This window comes from Lithobates pipiens, unplaced genomic scaffold, assembly GCF_037356315.1.
Source record: "Lithobates pipiens isolate NorthernLeopardFrog02 unplaced genomic scaffold, aLitPip1_a1.2 Scaffold_28, whole genome shotgun sequence".
Classification (NCBI taxonomy): Eukaryota; Metazoa; Chordata; class Amphibia; order Anura; family Ranidae; genus Lithobates; species Lithobates pipiens.
In genome coordinates, this window is record NW_027507789.1 from 210,968,686 (window position 1) to 210,986,413 (window position 17,728).

At 47.0% G+C, this 17,728-nt stretch overlaps 1 protein-coding gene across 2 annotated transcripts in view; it reads right to left on the bottom strand.

Annotated features, from left to right (window-relative positions):
• The window catches only part of CCM2L (CCM2 like scaffold protein), a 42,262-nt gene extending 25,731 nt beyond the window's left edge, over positions 1-16,531 (bottom strand). The window contains exons 1-4 of one of the 2 annotated variants that reach the window (XM_077460457.1): positions 16,346-16,531; positions 11,529-11,696; positions 8,934-9,017; positions 6,286-6,466 (exon numbers count right to left, since the gene is read on the bottom strand). In XM_077460457.1, the coding sequence (XP_077316583.1) occupies positions 6,286-6,466; positions 8,934-9,017; positions 11,529-11,696; positions 16,346-16,375 (463 nt within the window). In that variant the 5' untranslated portion in view covers positions 16,376-16,531. Of the gene's footprint in view, positions 1-6,285; positions 6,470-8,933; positions 9,018-11,528; positions 11,697-16,345 lie in introns of both variants that reach the window. The other variant, XM_077460456.1, reaches the window with a different exon arrangement.
• Between the last annotated feature and the right edge of the window lie 1,197 nt (positions 16,532-17,728).

Below are 17,728 nucleotides of genomic sequence, written 5' to 3' on the forward strand. Positions count from 1 at the left end.
GCCCCCTCCACCCTATTACCACTTATACTGATTAACCTGTGTAAAAAAGATGTATATACTTACCTATTTCCAGCCCGCTCCGGTCATGTAATCCCCCGTATCAGCCAGCTGCAGGGGGAAGGAGAGAGCGCTTGATAATGGCTGGGAATGCCTGGTAAGGGTGACATCAGCCATAGGCTCCCATGGCATAGCCATTTTTGGCACTCACTCATCGTTTTGTGCTGGATGGTCAGTGCGCCCCTGTGCCTTTAAGGAGGGGTGGGCTCCAGGCTCACCTGCCCTCTATCTATCTATTAGAATGCATGTGTCTTTACCATGGAGGCTCTCATAAATTCACACAGGACTGCAGATATATTGAGGTGCCTTGGAGAGGCTCTGAAGCTTATGCATGTATTTGCAAATGTGTGCAAACTAAACCCGTTTTGAACCGCTTCAGCCCCAGAAGATTTTATCCCCTTCCTGACCAGAGCACTTTTTTGCGATTTGGCCCTGTGTCGCTTTAACTGACAATTGCGCGGTTGTGCGACGTTGCACCCAAACAAAATTGACGTCTTTTTTTCCCCCCACAAATAGAGCTTTCTTTTGGTGGTATTTGATTACCTCTGCGTTTTTTATTTTTTGCGCTGTAAACAAAAAAAAAAAAAGAGCGTAAATTTTGAAAAAAACTTTATTTTTTTTACTTTTTGCTGTAATAAATATCCCCCAAAAATATATAAAAAAAACTATTTTTTTTCCTCAGTTTAGGCCGATATGTATTCTTCTACATATTTTTGTTTAAAAAAAAAAACAAAAAAACGCAATAAGCATACATTAAATATTTTACGCAAAAGTTATAGCGTCTACAAAATAGGGGATAGTTTTATGGCATTTTATTATTAATTTTTTTTTTTTATTAGTAATGGCGGCAATCTGCATTTTTTTTTATCGTAACTGCGATATTATGGCGGACACATCAGACACTTTTGACACTATTTTGGGACCATTGTCATTTATACAGCGATCAGTGCTATAAAAATGTACTTATTACTGTGTAAATGACACTGGCAGGGAAGGGGGTTAAACACTAGGGGATGATCAAGGGGTTAAGTGTGTCCTAGGGAGTGATTTTAACTGTGGGGGGGGGTGGGCTTCCACTCACATGACAGGGATCACTGCTCCCGATGACAGGGAGCAGTGATCTCTGTCATGTTGCTAGGCAGAACAAGGAAATGCCTTGTTTACATAGGCACTTGCCCGTTCTGCAGCTCCGTGACACGGAGACCGGCAGACACTGAGTCCGCGGGTCCCGCGGGCACGGTCACGCTGTACGCGGCGGGCGCGTGCCCGCTAGCCCCGCCAATTAAAGGGCACGTACAGACATGCCCATTTGCCCACCGCTGCCATTGTACCGACGTATATATCGTTGTGCGGCGGTCGGCAGTTAATGCAAACTGTTAGCCCTTGTACACACGGTCAGAGATTCCGACGGAATGTGTCCGATCTGACCGTTTTGTCGCATAATCCGACTGTGTGTGGTCTCCGTCGGAGTATCCAACGGACCAAGTTTTCCAACTTGTCGGTAAAATTTTCCGACAACATGACCTTGTCCGATCATGTGTAGAGAATTCCGATCGGACAAAGTGCCACGCATGCTCAGATCAAATTCCTACACCAAAGCTATTGGCTACTAGCCTAGAGGCGATTCAGTTCGCATTGTGCGCTATACAAGTATTTCATTAATTCAACGTATTCCCGTCGTAACGAAATAATGTCATCACGTTCTGAACGATCGCATTTTCCGACAACTTTGTCCGACCGTGTGTATGCAACAGTTTCGGACAAAATCTGACGCATTTGGTTGTCGGAATGTCTGACCGTGTGTACAAGGGCTTAGACAGGATAATTTCAGTTGGTAGCAGACTGGTTGGGAAGTTGAGCTGGGAATTTTCCTTGGTTTTGGTTTGCACTCCTCTCCCCTGCAGCTGCTGCTGACTGACACAGGAGAGATGGATCACATGATGAAATAGGTAAGTATATACACTTTTGTTTTTTGTATTTTTTACACAGGTTAGTCAGCATAGCGGTCGGAGGAGGGGACATTTTTAGGACCAATTAGGTCTACTTTAACAAGAATAATCATATTTAGATCCACTTTAGCCATTTCTGTTTTCAAAATCTCCTGCCCTGTTTTTTTTCTGCCTATGTCAGAAGCTTCTATTTTTTTGCTATACAATGCTTGCAAAAACCACAAAGCGTGTAAAAAGAGAAATGTGCCAAAATGTAAGAATACTCCACCCAAAAACAAACCCAGGTCTGCAAACATCAGGGAAAAGCGAACTCTATCTCGCAGACGGCGATGAAGTCGTTACATGCCTCATTAAAAAACAAACAGCCCCGGCTTTAGTTTACATGACAGCGGCTGGGTCAGCCCGGGTAAAATCGAAGATTCAGAGCGAGAGTAATCACAAGAACAGGTTACCGGAATAAAACATTCAGGATGATTAAAAAAGAAGTTCTGAAGGAACTAGTCTGAGAAAAGATTCACGGGCACAGGAGAATAGCGGAGCGAGACGCCATCAGGACACGGAGGACATCTAAGGACCCGTGCAGGCAGCCGTTCATGAATGCCATCTTTGATGGCTGAATGAAGGCAGTTTTGCTCACATGGCCAACACAGAGAAGAAGACCAGGACTGGAGAAGTAGAGCATCTTCTCCATTCTCCTTTCCCTTACTACATAAAGACAACTCAGGCCGGTGACAACAATGGCTCTACGGAAATGCCAAGCTCAGCCTGACCATCTTCTTAGGTTATGGACGGTGAAGAAGTCAACCCCCGCACCACTCCACTGATAAAAAAAAAAAAAAAGCTGATCTCTGGCCTTCCCTTGAGTCTTCCACAGTTGTACCGGCCCCTCTCTGGAACTGAAACGACCTTCTCTGATGTCACTGCACACTGTGAGCTTCTCACAGTACAGCTTCTCATACAATCCCATATACCCAATTCTATACCCAAAGATGATCCAGAGGAAGGCAAAAAAAAAAAAACCCCAGCAGAGCATGATCCAATTTGCTACAGCAGGGAAAAAAAAAATTTCCTGATCCCCCGAGAGGCAATTGGATTTTCCCCGGATCAACTTTACCTATAAATGTCAGTACCCAGTTATATTATGTACATTCAGGAAATAATCCAGGCCTTTCTTAAAGCAATCTACTGAGCTGGCCAGAACCACCTCTGCGGGGAGTCTATTCCACATTTTCACAGCTGTTACTGTGAAGAAACCTTTCCGTATTTGGAGATGAAATCTCTTTAGAGTGGCCCCTTGTCCTCTGTGTTGACCGTAAAGAGAATAACTCAACACCAAGTTCACTATATGGACCGCTTATATATTTGTACATGTTGATCATATCCCCCCTTAATCTCCTCTTCTCAAGAGAGAATAAATTCTGTTCCTGTAATCCTTCCTCTTATTAGTTTGGTTGCCCTTCTCTGTACTTTCTCCAGTTCCCCGATATCCTTATGCAGAACTGGTGCCCAAAACTGAAGACAAAACGTGTGTGAGTGTTTCCAAGGCCTGCCTAAGACAGTCCACTTTTGCCATCTGCATAACTTCTCCCAAGAGCCGACCCACTGCTTGCATCAGGACTGGGGGCTCCTGAGAGGAGTTCTGAGGCAGAGGGCTGTGATAATATCAGGAAGCTATGTACAGCCCCCTCCCACCATGTTCCATCCAGTTCAACCTGAGTGAGTGTCTATAATTGTCCCTATCCCTGTACATTGCACACTCACATTGGTCCCTACCCTCAAGGTGCCCACAGTTCAAGGTCCCCATTCATATACTAGGGACAATTTTGGACAGAAGCCAAATAACCTACCAGCATGTCTTTGGAGTGTGGGAGGAAACCGGAGTACCCGGAGGAAATCCACGCAGGCACAGGGAGAACATAGAAACTCCAGGCAGGTAGTGTCGTGGTTGGGATTTGAACCAGCTACCCTTTTTACTGCTAGGTGAGAGTTCTAACCACTACACCACTGTGCCGCCCCTTTGATCTGCCTGCAATGCTTTAGATGAAGGCCTAAGGCTGAAACACGTCAGCATTTTTGGATGATGTTATTGCTGTAATGCTTAAATAAATATTTTTTTATGGAGAAGCTCTCGACTTGCCGGCCTGTACTTTCTTATGATCTGCCTGCAATGCATAGAGAAGCACAGAGACAGAGGGAGGACATTACTCAGTCAAAACAAAGAGTATGTAATGAAAGCAGAAGGGCTTTATTAAAAAATGTGAGGTGAGAAGACGAGAAATCAGGGAATGCAAAATATAAGCAGATTAAAGTGGGTGTAAACCCTTACATATACCCAGTGAAGTGACTGGCCTCACAGAGATTAAACAAATCCCCCAACATAAATTGTACCTGTTTATCTGCAGTCTTTTCTCTACAGTCATTCAAACTTCACAATTTATAAATCTTGCACAAGCTGACGGAAAGAAGAGGACAGAGAGCTGAAGTTACACTCTACAGAGCTCAGTGAGGAGAGCTCTGAAAGCTGATTGGAAGGAAGGGACATGGGGCACCCCCCTTCTCACTGCACAAAGGAACAGAGCTGAAGCTGTCAATTATAGGCTGTGTGTTGGAACTCCCTCCTGTAACATTTTTCTCTTAAAACCTTGTCGGAAGTGATTCATGCTGATAGCAGAGGAATGAGGCAGCAGACAGAAATGGTACTTAGTGTTCTGGACTGAGACAAGTACATATTTCATGTCTGAGGTTTACAACCACTTTAAATTTTAGCTTTAAGGCATGGCCGACTGCCATGTACATTCTCTCCCTTTTTTTGTTACAGGTAAAAAAAGACCTAAATCTACCAAATTTACCTTCAAAGAACAGATATAAAATATACATTCAATTGTAGGAACCCCCGTTGATCTAGTGCAGGCATGTCAAAAGTCCGGCCCGTGGGCCAATCGCGGCCTGCATTCCGGTTTCGGGCGACCTGTCTGGTAATTTTGACATGTATACCTTTTTTGGCCCCCAACGAATCCCCGAGCACCAGGGGCCACAAAAGATATACATGCCGGCTGCCTTGGAGGGGACAGGGAGGGGGCGGGACGAGTGCCGTACATAGAGGAGTATTTCCTGTTTACACGGTGGCCTCTGCAAGAGGAAGCTCTGTCTCCTGCGCTGCCATTGGACGACTGTTCTGTCCATCATAGGAGGCGGGGCTTTCTATTAAAGAGGCTGCAGAACAAACAAGAATTTCTCCTGTATGTCTGTTGGCGCTCATCCTGCTCCCCTCCCTGTCCCCTCTGAGGCTGCAGATGGGTAAGAATCAGGCTGCACTCATGGCAATGGTGAGTCTGCATTTATGTCAATGTGGGTGCTGCATTTAGGACAATGGGGGTGCTGCATGTATGGCAATGGGGGTGCTGCATGTATGGCAATGGGGGTGCTGCATTCATGACAACAGGAGTGCAGCGTCATGACAATGGGGGTGCTGCATTCATAACAACAGGGCTGCTGCATTCAGGACAACGGGGGTGCTGCATTCATGACAATGGGGGCGCAGCATTCAGGACAACGGGGGCGCAGCATTCAGGACAACGGGGGCGCGGCATTCAGGACAACGGGGGCGCGGCATTCAGGACAACGGGGGCGCTGCATTCATGACAACGGGGGTGCTGCATTCATGACAACGGGGGTGCTGCATTCATGACAACGGGGGTGCTGCATTCAGGACAACGGGGGTGCTTCATTCAGGACAATGGGGGTGCTGCATTCATGACAACGGGGGTGCTGCATTCAGGACAATGGGGGATGCAGCATTCAGGGCAACCGGGGGATGCTGCATTCATGGCAATGGTGAGGCTGCAGATGGGCACTGATTAAGCTGCATTGATGGGCACTGACCCTTATTTTGCTTCACAGTTCTTTATTTAAAATTTAAGATCCTTTCCTGAAACATCCCTCTTAAAGTGAAGGTGCGTGTTATAAGCCAATAAATATGGTATATCCAAATAACACGCCCGAGCTCATTTCTTCACCACACACAGCCACAAAGGCAGGAGAACTCTTGTTGGGCAGCGTATTAGTGCTCAGACGAACACACTTAGACCAAGTTTTAATGGTTCAAAGAACGTCAGGCAAAATGGTCGGCCCTCACGCAAGTTCACTTCATCAAATCTGGCCCTCTTTGAAAAAAGTTTGGACACCCCTGATCTAGTGGTTTGGGTCAGTGACAGGTTTTGTTAAAGATGGAAGACCTCAACAGAAAATAAGCGTCCTCCAACATACAAGAAATGAGCACCTGTTTTGAGGACGAGGAGGTGGAGTGCGTCGTCTCTGACATAGGAAGCAGCGGCGATCTCGTGAGTGGGAATCCGCAAGATCAGTTCCTCATTGTCCCTCCAGGTCAGTAGGAGGCTGCGGGCAGACATGCTAAGGATACTGTCCTGCTCCGGGGTGCAATGTAGGGGAAGCTCCTTCAACTGCTGTGGAGACAAGTACATGGACGGTCATGGCATGCCTCTCTTTTGTAGCTTAAGCTGCCTTCAGGTTCACAACAATTCAGCTGGGGGTTAAAGAAAACTGTGCACATTCCTGTCCAAACCACACAACATACCCTAAAAATACATCATCACCTTCTACTGGAAAACATGGTTTTAGATTATGACTTTGCCTAGATGGGATGTGCCCCTTGTGTGCCCTATGACGTCCCATCGCACATGTTCCTGGATATGGGCTCGTCAGTAACGGGTGCTGCAGTGGTCACCAGCTGTAAACTAGACTCATCAAAGGTTAATGGGCATATTCGCCAGAACACCATAGATCATCAGATGTCGTCCAAAACTTTTACTGCAGGAAGATCGCATCATCAAGGAATAGGTGCATCGTGCAACATTTCAGACCCCTTTGTCAGGCATGTCTGATGAAGGGGTCCTGCGTGGCACCGAAATGTTGCACCTGGTCCTTTGTGATGTAATCTTTCTGCAATGAAAGTTTTGAGGCGACATCTGAGGATCCATGGTCTGTTGGCGAATATGTGCTCTAACCTTGTGTGCCTATGGGGTGATTCCAGGTTAATTCTTTCCTCTAGGTTCATCATGGAAGGTCCACCACCAGAAAGGAGCTGAAAGAGACTGGAAGAGATCAGCAGCACTGAAATGCCACCCAACTGGAGTTTACATCTACTTGAAATTCTATGGCTGTCCTTTTCAGCTGCCCTTGACCCCCCCGTTCTCACTGCATGCGTTAAATGCTTGTTAGCCCTAGAGGGTAGAGGAAGAGTCTCTATTAATTCAGTTGGCCATATACAGATCAAATGTGGAAATTCGTTCTGCAGGTGGCCCGGTTATCACCAGCCAGCACGACAAGTCATTCTTTCAATCGAAGGTGGTCTGCAGAAATTTCTTGACCCAACAACATCTGCATCCAGTCGGATGCAAGCACTGTTCAGGTATTCTGATGGACGCAGGTGCCGGCTGTCAGAATACAGTAGCCAGCGCTGCAGGTGCCTCCATCTGTGCTGTTGCATTGATAGGAGAATGGAGTGAGGGAGTGGAGAAATTCTACTGTATATGGCCACCTTTACCATATTCCTCACTCAGAGGCGCAACTAGAACCTTCAGGGCACCAGTCCAAAAATATAACATGAAGGGCCCCCTTTACTACGGTCCCACAGCAGGACTCATTTACATGCTCTGCAGCCCAACCCCCACCGTGGTGGAAAGCCAGGGCCTGGTTGCAAGTGCAACTTTTGTGACCCTGATAGTTCCGCTACTGGTGTCAGAAGTTTTTTTTTTTTAGCCCCATTGAGGGGTTTTGGTGAGATATCATGGGTCTAAACAGACCTCTGATGTTCCACCATTGAGACAGAGTAAGGAGACTGAGGACACAGCCCTCAATCTCTATCTCTGCAGCCTCAGCTGCACAAAATAAATGGACAGGAATAGCTCTGAACTGAGGCTTCCTGTTCATTCACAAACTGAAGTTTACTTTACCTGAGTTATTCAGCGAGTCAGTGATCGGTAGCGGTCAGGGGTTGGTGTCCATTCAGAAAAAGGAACGGGGGTGGTAAATTACATATTTTACGGCCCCTTCCCCGGCTCCCTGTCCTGACACATCCCCTGAAGTAGCCGACGGGAGAGGGGTGGCATATAGAAGAACCAATCCCCTGCATTTTCCTCCTGCAGCCAATGAATGCCTACGGGAAGGAGAGGAGGAGAAGCAGGTGTACAGGTGAGCTGCACAAGCCCCCTCCAGCATGTGACCACTGTAGGTAAGCCCCTGTCCTTACTCCTGCAGGCTCCAGCACTCTCCTCTTCTCCCCAACACTCTGGGCTGTGGGCAGTCCCTTGCCGTCATCACATCCTGCATTAAGACCCCTTTCACACCACACCGCCCATAGCGTGGGCGGTAAAACGCCGCTATTTTTAGCGCGGCACATTTCGTGTGCTTCTACCCCCGCTAGCGGCCGAGAAAGGGTTAAAACCGCCAGCAAAACACCGCTATTGCGCTGCCCCATTGATTTCAATGGGGAGCAGCGGTGGAGGAGCGGTAAACACACCGCTCCTTCACCGCTCCAAAGAAGCTGCTGGTAGGACTTTTCCCTGATGTCCTGCCAGCGCACCGCTGTAGTGTGAAAGCCCTCAATGGTGCAGCTTCTTCAGGACAGATTGTAGGCGCTATTTCTAACGCTATAGCACCTGCAAAACGCCCTGGTGTGAAAGGGGTCTAAATGTGAAGATGTAGACGTGCGACAACAACAAGCAAAAATGTTACTATTACACCTCATTAATCTACCCCTAGAGATGATGATCATTTAACCCTTGTATTACATGGGGGAGGGGGCACTGCAAGAGAACTTTTTCGTCTTGTTCCTTTAGGCTTTTTTTTACCTGCTGGCAGCATTGAATCTGCAGTCACTCTACAAAGCTTTTTAACAGAGAGCCTTACCCGAGCTGTGTCCAGGAGCTGCAAGATTTCATCTCGGCTAGATGGATTCAAAGAGGCGACTACCCACGTCAGGTGACCTAAGAACTGGAGGAGGAGAGGATTTGATGGTGATGCATTGAAAACTGTGTAAATGCAGCAAACTATGGGCACTCTTTAGGGTTTTTACTATCAAGTGCTTACAGTCAGTCCCAAGACAGGTTCGCCTACCGCTCAGGGCAAGCATGTGAAACTGCACCCCCCTCTGCCACTGTTAATGCACGCCATAGACTATCACGTGTCTATTTTCTGCCCCCTTTGCTCCACTGTGCCCAGGGCAGCTGCCCTTCCTGCCCCGCTCCCCCTTGTCCTGGCCCTGCTTACGGTACCTGCGCTGGGCAGTGTTCATTTTGACGGCAAACTTTGATTTAGTTTTAGTCATAGTCTTTTGACTAAAATGACATTTTCGTTTTAGTCGTATTTTAGTCATCTGAATTGTTTTAAAGCGGAGTTCTGCCTAATTTTTTTTTCTTTTTTAAAAGTCAGCAGCTACAAATACTACAGCTGCTGACTTTTAAAATATGGATGCTCACCTGTCCTGGGCACCCGCAATGTCGGCACCCAAAGTCGATCTGTCCCTCGGCTCTCCGATGGAGGCGCTGTAATCTTTGGTAAGGGAATCAGGAAGTGAAGCCTTGTGGCTTCACTTCTGGGTTCCCTACTGCGCATGCGCGACTTGTGCTGCGCAATCCCACTGGTCCCTGCTGTCTTCTGGGACCTGTATGTCTCCCAGAAGACAGCAGGGGGGGTGGCTGAGAAGGCTCCGGAAGTGGCGTAGATACCCGGGGGTGGTGCGGGTATCTATGCCCGTATGTGGGAGCAAAATACCTGTATTAGACAGGTATCTGCTTCCCCCTTCCCCGTGAAAGGTGCCAAATGTGATACTGGGGGGGGGGGGATTCCGAAAGGCGGAAGTTCAATTTTTGGGTGGAACTCTGCTTTACGTTTTAGTTGTATTATAGTCATCTGAACTGTTTTAAGTTTTAGTCGTATTTTAGTATACAAAAATATTTTAGTTGACAAAATTAACACCGGGGGCTGGAGCATAGGGACCAAAAAAGAATAGGAAAGAGAGAGGGTCATTTAAAAGGTATAGAGGAGGAGAGTCAAGATGTAGCATTTTTTGTCAAAGTTTTATTCATGTTTTATCCATTAAAAAAAAAAAAAAAAACAGGACAAATTAAAAAAAACAATACAAATGCCATTACAACGTGTTAGTGATGATTTGTTATAGCTTTTACAGGTATTCTATGAATCGGATCTGCTTGTATTTGGTAAGCAGAATGATGCGGTAGGATGATGGTAATAAGCGCTCCCGAAACAAGGAAATGTACAGCCAATCACAAAGATGGGGAGGGGGGTAAAAATTCTAAAGGAGGTCACCTATTGGGTTCTGACCTGTATTCGGTTGGTTTTCTCACTTCTATAGCTATTGATAGCGTGTTCCAATGTAAAATGAGGTCTGGGATCGCGTCCAGTAGAGAACTGCGGGAGTTTTTAGAGCGTAGCACGCTTCACCATATTTTATAAGTGTCATAATCTGCCCTTTTTAGGGACAGTAATCTCTTCCATCAAATGTATATTACCAGCTCGTAATATCCAATCTGTTACGGATTGCGGTCTATGGGTTCTCCAATGCTTGGGGATCAGGCCGTTTGGGATGGCGCATTGTAGTACTTTATAAAAAAAAATAACACAGCTTAACACCTAAACGGGCAAACATTCTTTTCACTGGCAGTGAGAATGTGCCCGCACTGCACAGGCCAACAGCTTTGTTTGTCTAGGGGTGAGCAGAAAGCTTATACTCACCCGATCCTTCAATCCTCCGTGGGATGGTGAACCTTGGCACTCCATATGTTTTGGAACTACATTTCCCATGATGCTCCACTATACTGCAGAGTGCATGAGCATAGTAGTAGTAGTAGTTCCAAAACATCTGGGGTGCCAAGGTTCGCCATCACTGGCCTAGGCTTACGACATCATGCACAGCTCTCTCTCTCGCTCTCGTGAGAGTTTACCAAGGAAGGGAGGAGGGGGGGTGGTGAGTCATAAGACGGCCAATGAGAGCTGCAGAGCTGGAGGCGTGCCTCTGTGTAAATCCAGGAAGTGAACAGACAGCAGCTTCAGCTGCCCACAGTTAAAATGGCTGCAGCCAGACTCAGTGGAGGGAGATTTCTGCAGCATATTTGCAAGGAAAGAATCACAGTATATATAAAATAATATGCAAAGGGTTTGGAGGGAAGCTTCGGAATGGCAAAGATGTTTTTATTATAAATTATGCAAGCAGACTGCAGTTCCTTTTTAAGTTTTGAGGACGGGGGAGGGTTAGAGCACCTTTGTCAGGTTTTTGCTGCGGTCTCTGTGCCAGGAGGTGAAATATCCTCACGTTCCTGTGGCGTCACAAGCATATGAAGTAAGGTGAAATCTCTGCAGCCGTGAAACCGACAAACAAAATTAATCCCAACAAGAGGTTCTAACCCCTCCACGCTGCATCCAAATCGAAATGACAAAACAATAAATAAATAAAATCTGTGTGGACTTTCACTTTAAGCTCCTCACCTTCACTTCTTTCTCCACATAGTCATGCAGCAGGATCTGAGGGTCTAGTAGGTAGTCCGGGGGCATCACGGGCACAGAATGGAGCGGGCGTCGGTAGGTGCTGTTCTTCGCGGCAGAGCGCCGAGCAGATTTAAGAGACACCAGCCGTTTGAGGGGGGAGACCAGAGCCTGCCGGTAATAGTTTACAGTATATGTGAAAACAGCCTGGATCATAAACACAGTCACATTTCAATCCTATTTTCTACAATCGACCTCCCTGCACATTTCACAATCCCGTCATTAGGAAAGACGCTCCTAATGTTTCTGCTGCAGCGGATCGCAAGCCAAGATACCACTGCCCTGAAATGCCAAGATCCCAGCCTGAATCCCACAATGCATTGCTTTAGGTGCCCATAGTGACCAATCTAGTTACATCTTTTATTCTCTTTAAAAAAAATGAAAACCGGAACCCATTTTTTTTACATGTATAATATTAGTTATCATGCACACTTGCGTGTTCAGCCCCAGCACATGGGACTCTTACATTTATGTGCAAGCGGAAGGCACAAAGGCACCATTCAGCCTCACTGCTGGAAGCCTGTTGACCCCTTCCCACCTGCCCTGGCTATCACACCCAAGGAGCAGGAAGGTCTGCCTAATCATGTGACCACTGTAATTGGCTGAGAACCCTTCCATGACGAAGCCCTGTTGGTGGGGTGAAACACGTCATAATGGAGTCTGGGCTGAGGCTACTCTCACCATCGCTACCATTGGATTTTGTTGGATGTGCGGCACCTGAAATTACCTTTTTCACTGTGATTGGCTATCATAGTGGTCACATCGTTCTGGATCCGGTCCTGCTGGTTTCCAATCATTAGTATAGACCAGGGGTCTCCAAACTGCGGCCTTTTGCTTGCTTTTATCCGGCCCCTGGGGCGTTTCCCCCCCACTGTCAGCAACAGTGGGGCATAATTCCTCCCACTGATACCAATGATGGGGCACTATTCCTCCCACTGATACCAAAAATGGAACACTATCCCTCCCACTGACACCAATGACGGGGCACTATTCCTCCCACTGGACACCAATGATGGGGCACTATTCCTCCCATTGACACCAATGATGGGACACTATTCCTCCCACTGACACCAATGATGGGACACTATTCCTCCCACTGACACCAATGACGGGGCACAATCCCTCCCACTGACACCAATGACGGGGCACTATCCCTCCCACTGACACCAATGACGGGGCACTATCCCTCCCACTGACACCAATGATGGAACACTATCCCTCCCACTGACACCAATGATGGAACACTATCCCTCCCACTGACACCAATGATGGAACACTATCCCTCCCACTGACACCAATGATGGGACACTATCACTCCCACTGACACCAATGATGGGACACTATCCCTCCCACTGACACCAATGATAGGACACTATTCCTCCCACTGACACCAATGACGGGGCACTATCCCTCCCACTGACACCAATGATGGAACACTATCCCTCCCACTGACACCAATGATGGAACACTATCCCTCCCACTGACACCAATGATGGAACACTATTCCTCCCACTGACACCAATGATGGGGAACTATTCCTCCCATTGATACCAATGATGGAACACTATCCCTCCCACTAATACCTATGATGGGGCACTATTCCTCCCACCGATACCAATGATGGGGCACAATTCTTCCCACTGATACCAATGATGGAACACTATTCCTCCCACTGATACCAATGATGGAACACTATTCCTCCCACTGATACCAATGATGGAACACTATTCCTCGCACTGACACCAATGATGGGGCAAGGTTTATGCCCACTGACACAAAGGCACTTTCTTCTCCCATTGGCCACAGTGTAGCCCCCCCTATAGTTGGAAGGGTAGTAAAGTGGCCCTTTGTTTAGAAAGTTTGGAGACCCCTGGTATAGACCAACAGCTGTCTTTGACAGCTCAGTCTCTGTGCTAGAGGCATTAGTGTTAAATCCCACCCTCTTTGCTAGTGCATATATGCGTTAAGTGGGTGGCAAGTGGTTAAACGCTATGAGAGGCCGAGCGCTGCTGTGGCTAGATAATGCATCAAATGGTACTAATGTTTAAGGTTGTATGCACCCAGGGACAAATGCCCGGGACACAGACTGCTTGCACCCTGGGTACATACAACCTTAAACATTAGTACCGCTTGGTGCACTATGTTGGCAGAGGGGTTGGATGTGCACGCATGTGCCTTCCGCCTGCACCAGGGCCAAGCGCCCGTGTATTTGAGGCTTATGTAACAGTTGCAGACAAGAAAAAAAAAATCATGGAAGCATGGTGACATGATTAACACATCACAGGGATGACTAATGGTGCATAAAAAATCCAGTAAATTGTTAATGAAAATGAAATACATATAACTGAAGACAGAATCCCAGCTGAAATAAGAATTTATTTTTATGGTTAAAAGGAGACAGTTGAGAACTGATTTAACAATGTAAGAAAATACTGAAATATCATTATTGGCGGAAAAAATGAATATTTATATTCTAAAAAAAAAAAGGAGGATATTTAGGGCTCATTTACACTTGCTTGGGCTTCAACAAGGCTTCAGACACGCTTTGTTAAAGCTCTCTGAACACCAGTCAAAGCTCCTGTCACTAAATAAAATGGTTATCTTACAGTCCTGTTTACACCTTGTGTTTGCTTTGGCGTTGCTTCAAAAATTATACCCCATGTAGCTTCAGTGGTGCTTCAAAGCGTCTTCAAAGCCTCCATAGAAGTCTATTGGAAAGCTCGCTCGAAGTCCCACTGAAGCCCCATCAAAGCCTCATCAAAGCCTCATGAAAGCCCCATCAAAGCCACAACAAAGCCACAACAAAGCCACATGAAAGCCCCACCAAAGCCTCATGAAAGCCCCACCAAAGCCTCATGAAAGCCCCACCAAAGCCTCATGAAAGCCCCACCAAAGCCTCATGAAAGCCCCACCAAAGCCCCACCAAAGCCTCATGAAAGCCCCACCAAAGCCTCATTGAAGAACCAATAAAAAGCAGGTGTAAACAGGACTGTAAGATAACCATTTTATTTAGTGACAGGAGCTTTGACTGGCGTTCAGAGAGCTTTAACAAAGTGTGTCCGAATCCTTGTTTTGAAGCAGCTTTGTTTTGGCATCACTTCAAAAATTATACCCCATGTAGCTTTAGTGGTCCTTTTTTTTCAAAGCCTCCAAAGAAGTCTATGGCAAAGCTTGCTTGAAGTCCAACTAAAGCCCCACCGAAGCCTCATCAAAGCCCCACCGAAGACCCCCCGAAGCCTCATCAAAGCCCCACCAAAGACCCCCCGAAGCCTCATCAAAGCCCCACCAAAGCCTCATCAAAGCCCCACCAAAGACCCCCCTGAAGCCTCATCAAAGCCCCACCAAAGCCTCATTGAAGCACCAAACAATAGAAAGGTGTAAACAGGACTGTAAGCTAAACATTTTATTTAGTGACAGGAGCTTTGACTGGCGTTCAGAGAGCTTTAACAAAGTGTGCCCGAAACCTTGTTTTGAAGCAGCTTTGTTTTGGCATCACTTCAAAAATTATACCCCATGTAGCTTTAGTGGTGCTTTTTTTTCAAAGCCTCCAAAGAAGTCTATGGCAAAGCTTGCTTGAAGTCCAACTAAAGCCCAATCGAAGCCTCATCGAAGCCCCACAAAGCCTCCCCAAAGCCTCACTGAAGCACCACCAAAGCCTCATCAAAGCCCAACCAAAGCCCCCCGACGCCTCATCAAAGCCCCACCGAAGCCTCATCAAAGCCCCACCGAAGCCCCCCCAAAGCCTCATCAAAGCCCCACTAAAGCCCCCCCGAAGCCTCATCAAGGCCCCACCAAAGCCTCATCAAAGCCCCACCAAAGACCCCCCGAAGCCTCATCAAAGCCCCACCAAAGCCTCATTGAAGCACCAAGCAATAGAAAGGTGTAAACAGGACTGTAAGCTAAACAGGAGCTTTGACTGTCATTCAGAGAGCTTTAACAAAGCCTGTCCGAAGCCTTGTTTTGAAGCAAGTGTAAACTATCCCTTAAATAATGGAGAAATTGACAAACTGGCAATACATTACAGATGTTTAAAAATGGGGAAATGTAGATATTAAGCTCCTCGGAGTCAGTATTCTGTTGTAATTGGAGGATATTTCTTTTGTTTTGTTTTTGCAATAGAGCCATATTTTAATAACGGATAGAAGATTTCACAGGTAAATCAGAGCATTATTTGTTATCATTTTCTTTAGGATTGTTTGTTGTGAAAATTGCCATTTTGGTTAGTCTTGATGCCTATATCCCATGTATCTCATCAATTTAAAGTTTGTTTTTAATTTAAAGTGGTTGTATAGCCTTTTTTGGGACTTTTGCCTACAGGAAAGCCTATAATAAGGCTTACCTGTAGGTAAAAAAAATATCTCCTAAACCGTACAGGTACGTATTCCCCTCGCAATGCGCAGCTGACTGCAGCAGCGCATGCGCACAGTGGATTCCCGGCTGAAAGCCCGGCAGACTACGGACGCTGCCGGGAAGAAATCTCCCGCGCGCATGCGCGGGAGTGACGATATTGCGGCTCCGGCCACTCACAGTGCCGGAGCCGCGATACCCGGAAGAAACGCAGAGGGAGCATGTCAGTTCCCTCAGCGTGGATCGGACCAGATGTCGGGGCCTTGTTCTAAGGTAAGTATTCCATAATGAGCTAATATGCGGTGCATACTAGCTCATTATGCCTTTTCCTTTGCAGGTAGAAAAAAAAAAAAAAAACACATCAGCGGGTTTACTCCCGCTTTAATTTAAAACAAAAAAAGACCTTTTCATACCTTCTTTCCTTTCTTTGCGTGCTGTTCCATGTTTCCCCCCGGCCTCTACAAGGGTCCGCTCCCTCCAGACCTTTGTCCAGCTTTCTGCAATCTCTCCTTCGGGCTCCTGTTGGGGCTCAGGCTACAGTCCTTGCTCCATCCCGATCTCCTTTCTCTGAAGGGCTCGGCCTCCTCTTCCTCTTCATACTTTATATCCTTTGTTATTTTCCGAGAGAGGAAACTCCACCAGGTCAGGACTCAGTTCCTGCCTCTGTCCGGAGTGATAAGAACAGATTGCAGTCACTGGGCAGAGGGGGGACCAGGAATGACTTAGAGAAGGGTAATCAGGAACCAAGGACAAGCCTAGGGGGTACAAGTATGTAGTCGGGGTATAGCAGTATGAGAGCTGGCCAACCTACAGCCCTCTAGCTAGTTATCAGAATGGTATTTCAAATTTATGTAAAAGACTTTTTATTAACATCTTTAGGAAATATTAATGATTGCTAAGTGTTGTAGAAACAAACGGCACCACATCCCTAAATAGTCACAAATTTTGTAAAGAGAAAAGCCTTTAAGCCACAGCCAGTATTCAGCGCAATGAAAAATCACATCCAACCACTTTGTCTCAGCTGCGGGGGCCCAACTTATGATTTGCACACAGGCCCACTGCCTTCATAAAATGCCCCTGACCTGAGCTCGTCATTGCCCATCCATTCCAGATGCTTATATGTGACATCACATACATCTCATACATCACATACATCTCATACAAGCACATGTACTGGATGTGAGCGTTGGCAGGGGGGTTTAGTGTTGGAGCAGATGTGCAGGGGGTTTAGTGTTGGGGCAGATGTGCAGGGGGTTTAGTGTTGGGGCAGATGTGCAGGGGGTTTAGTGTTGGGGCAGATGTGCAGGGGGTTTAGTGTTGGGGCAGATGTGCAGGGGGTTTAGTGTTGGGGCAGATGTGCAGGGGGTTCAGTGGTGGGACAGAAAAGCAGGGGGTAGAGCAGTGGGGCAGATGTGAAAGGATGTGTATTGGTGGGACAGATGAACAGGGGGGTTCAGTGTTGGGCCAGATGAACAGGGGGGTTCAGTGTTAGGCCAGATGAGAAAGGGGTTCAGTGGTGGGACAGATGAGAAGGGGGTTCAGTGTTAGGCCAGATGAGAAGGGGGTTCAGTGTTAGGTCAGATGAGCAGGGGGGTTCAGTGTTAGGCCAGATGAACAGGGGGGTTCAGTGTTGGGCTAGATGAACAGGGGGTTCAGTGTTGGGCTAGATGAGCAGGGGGGTTCAGTGTTGGGCCAGATGAGAAGGGGGTTCAGTGGTGGGACAGAAAAGCAGGAGGGTAGAGCAGTGGGGCAGATGTGAAAGGATGTGTATTGGTGGGACATATGAGCAGGGGGGT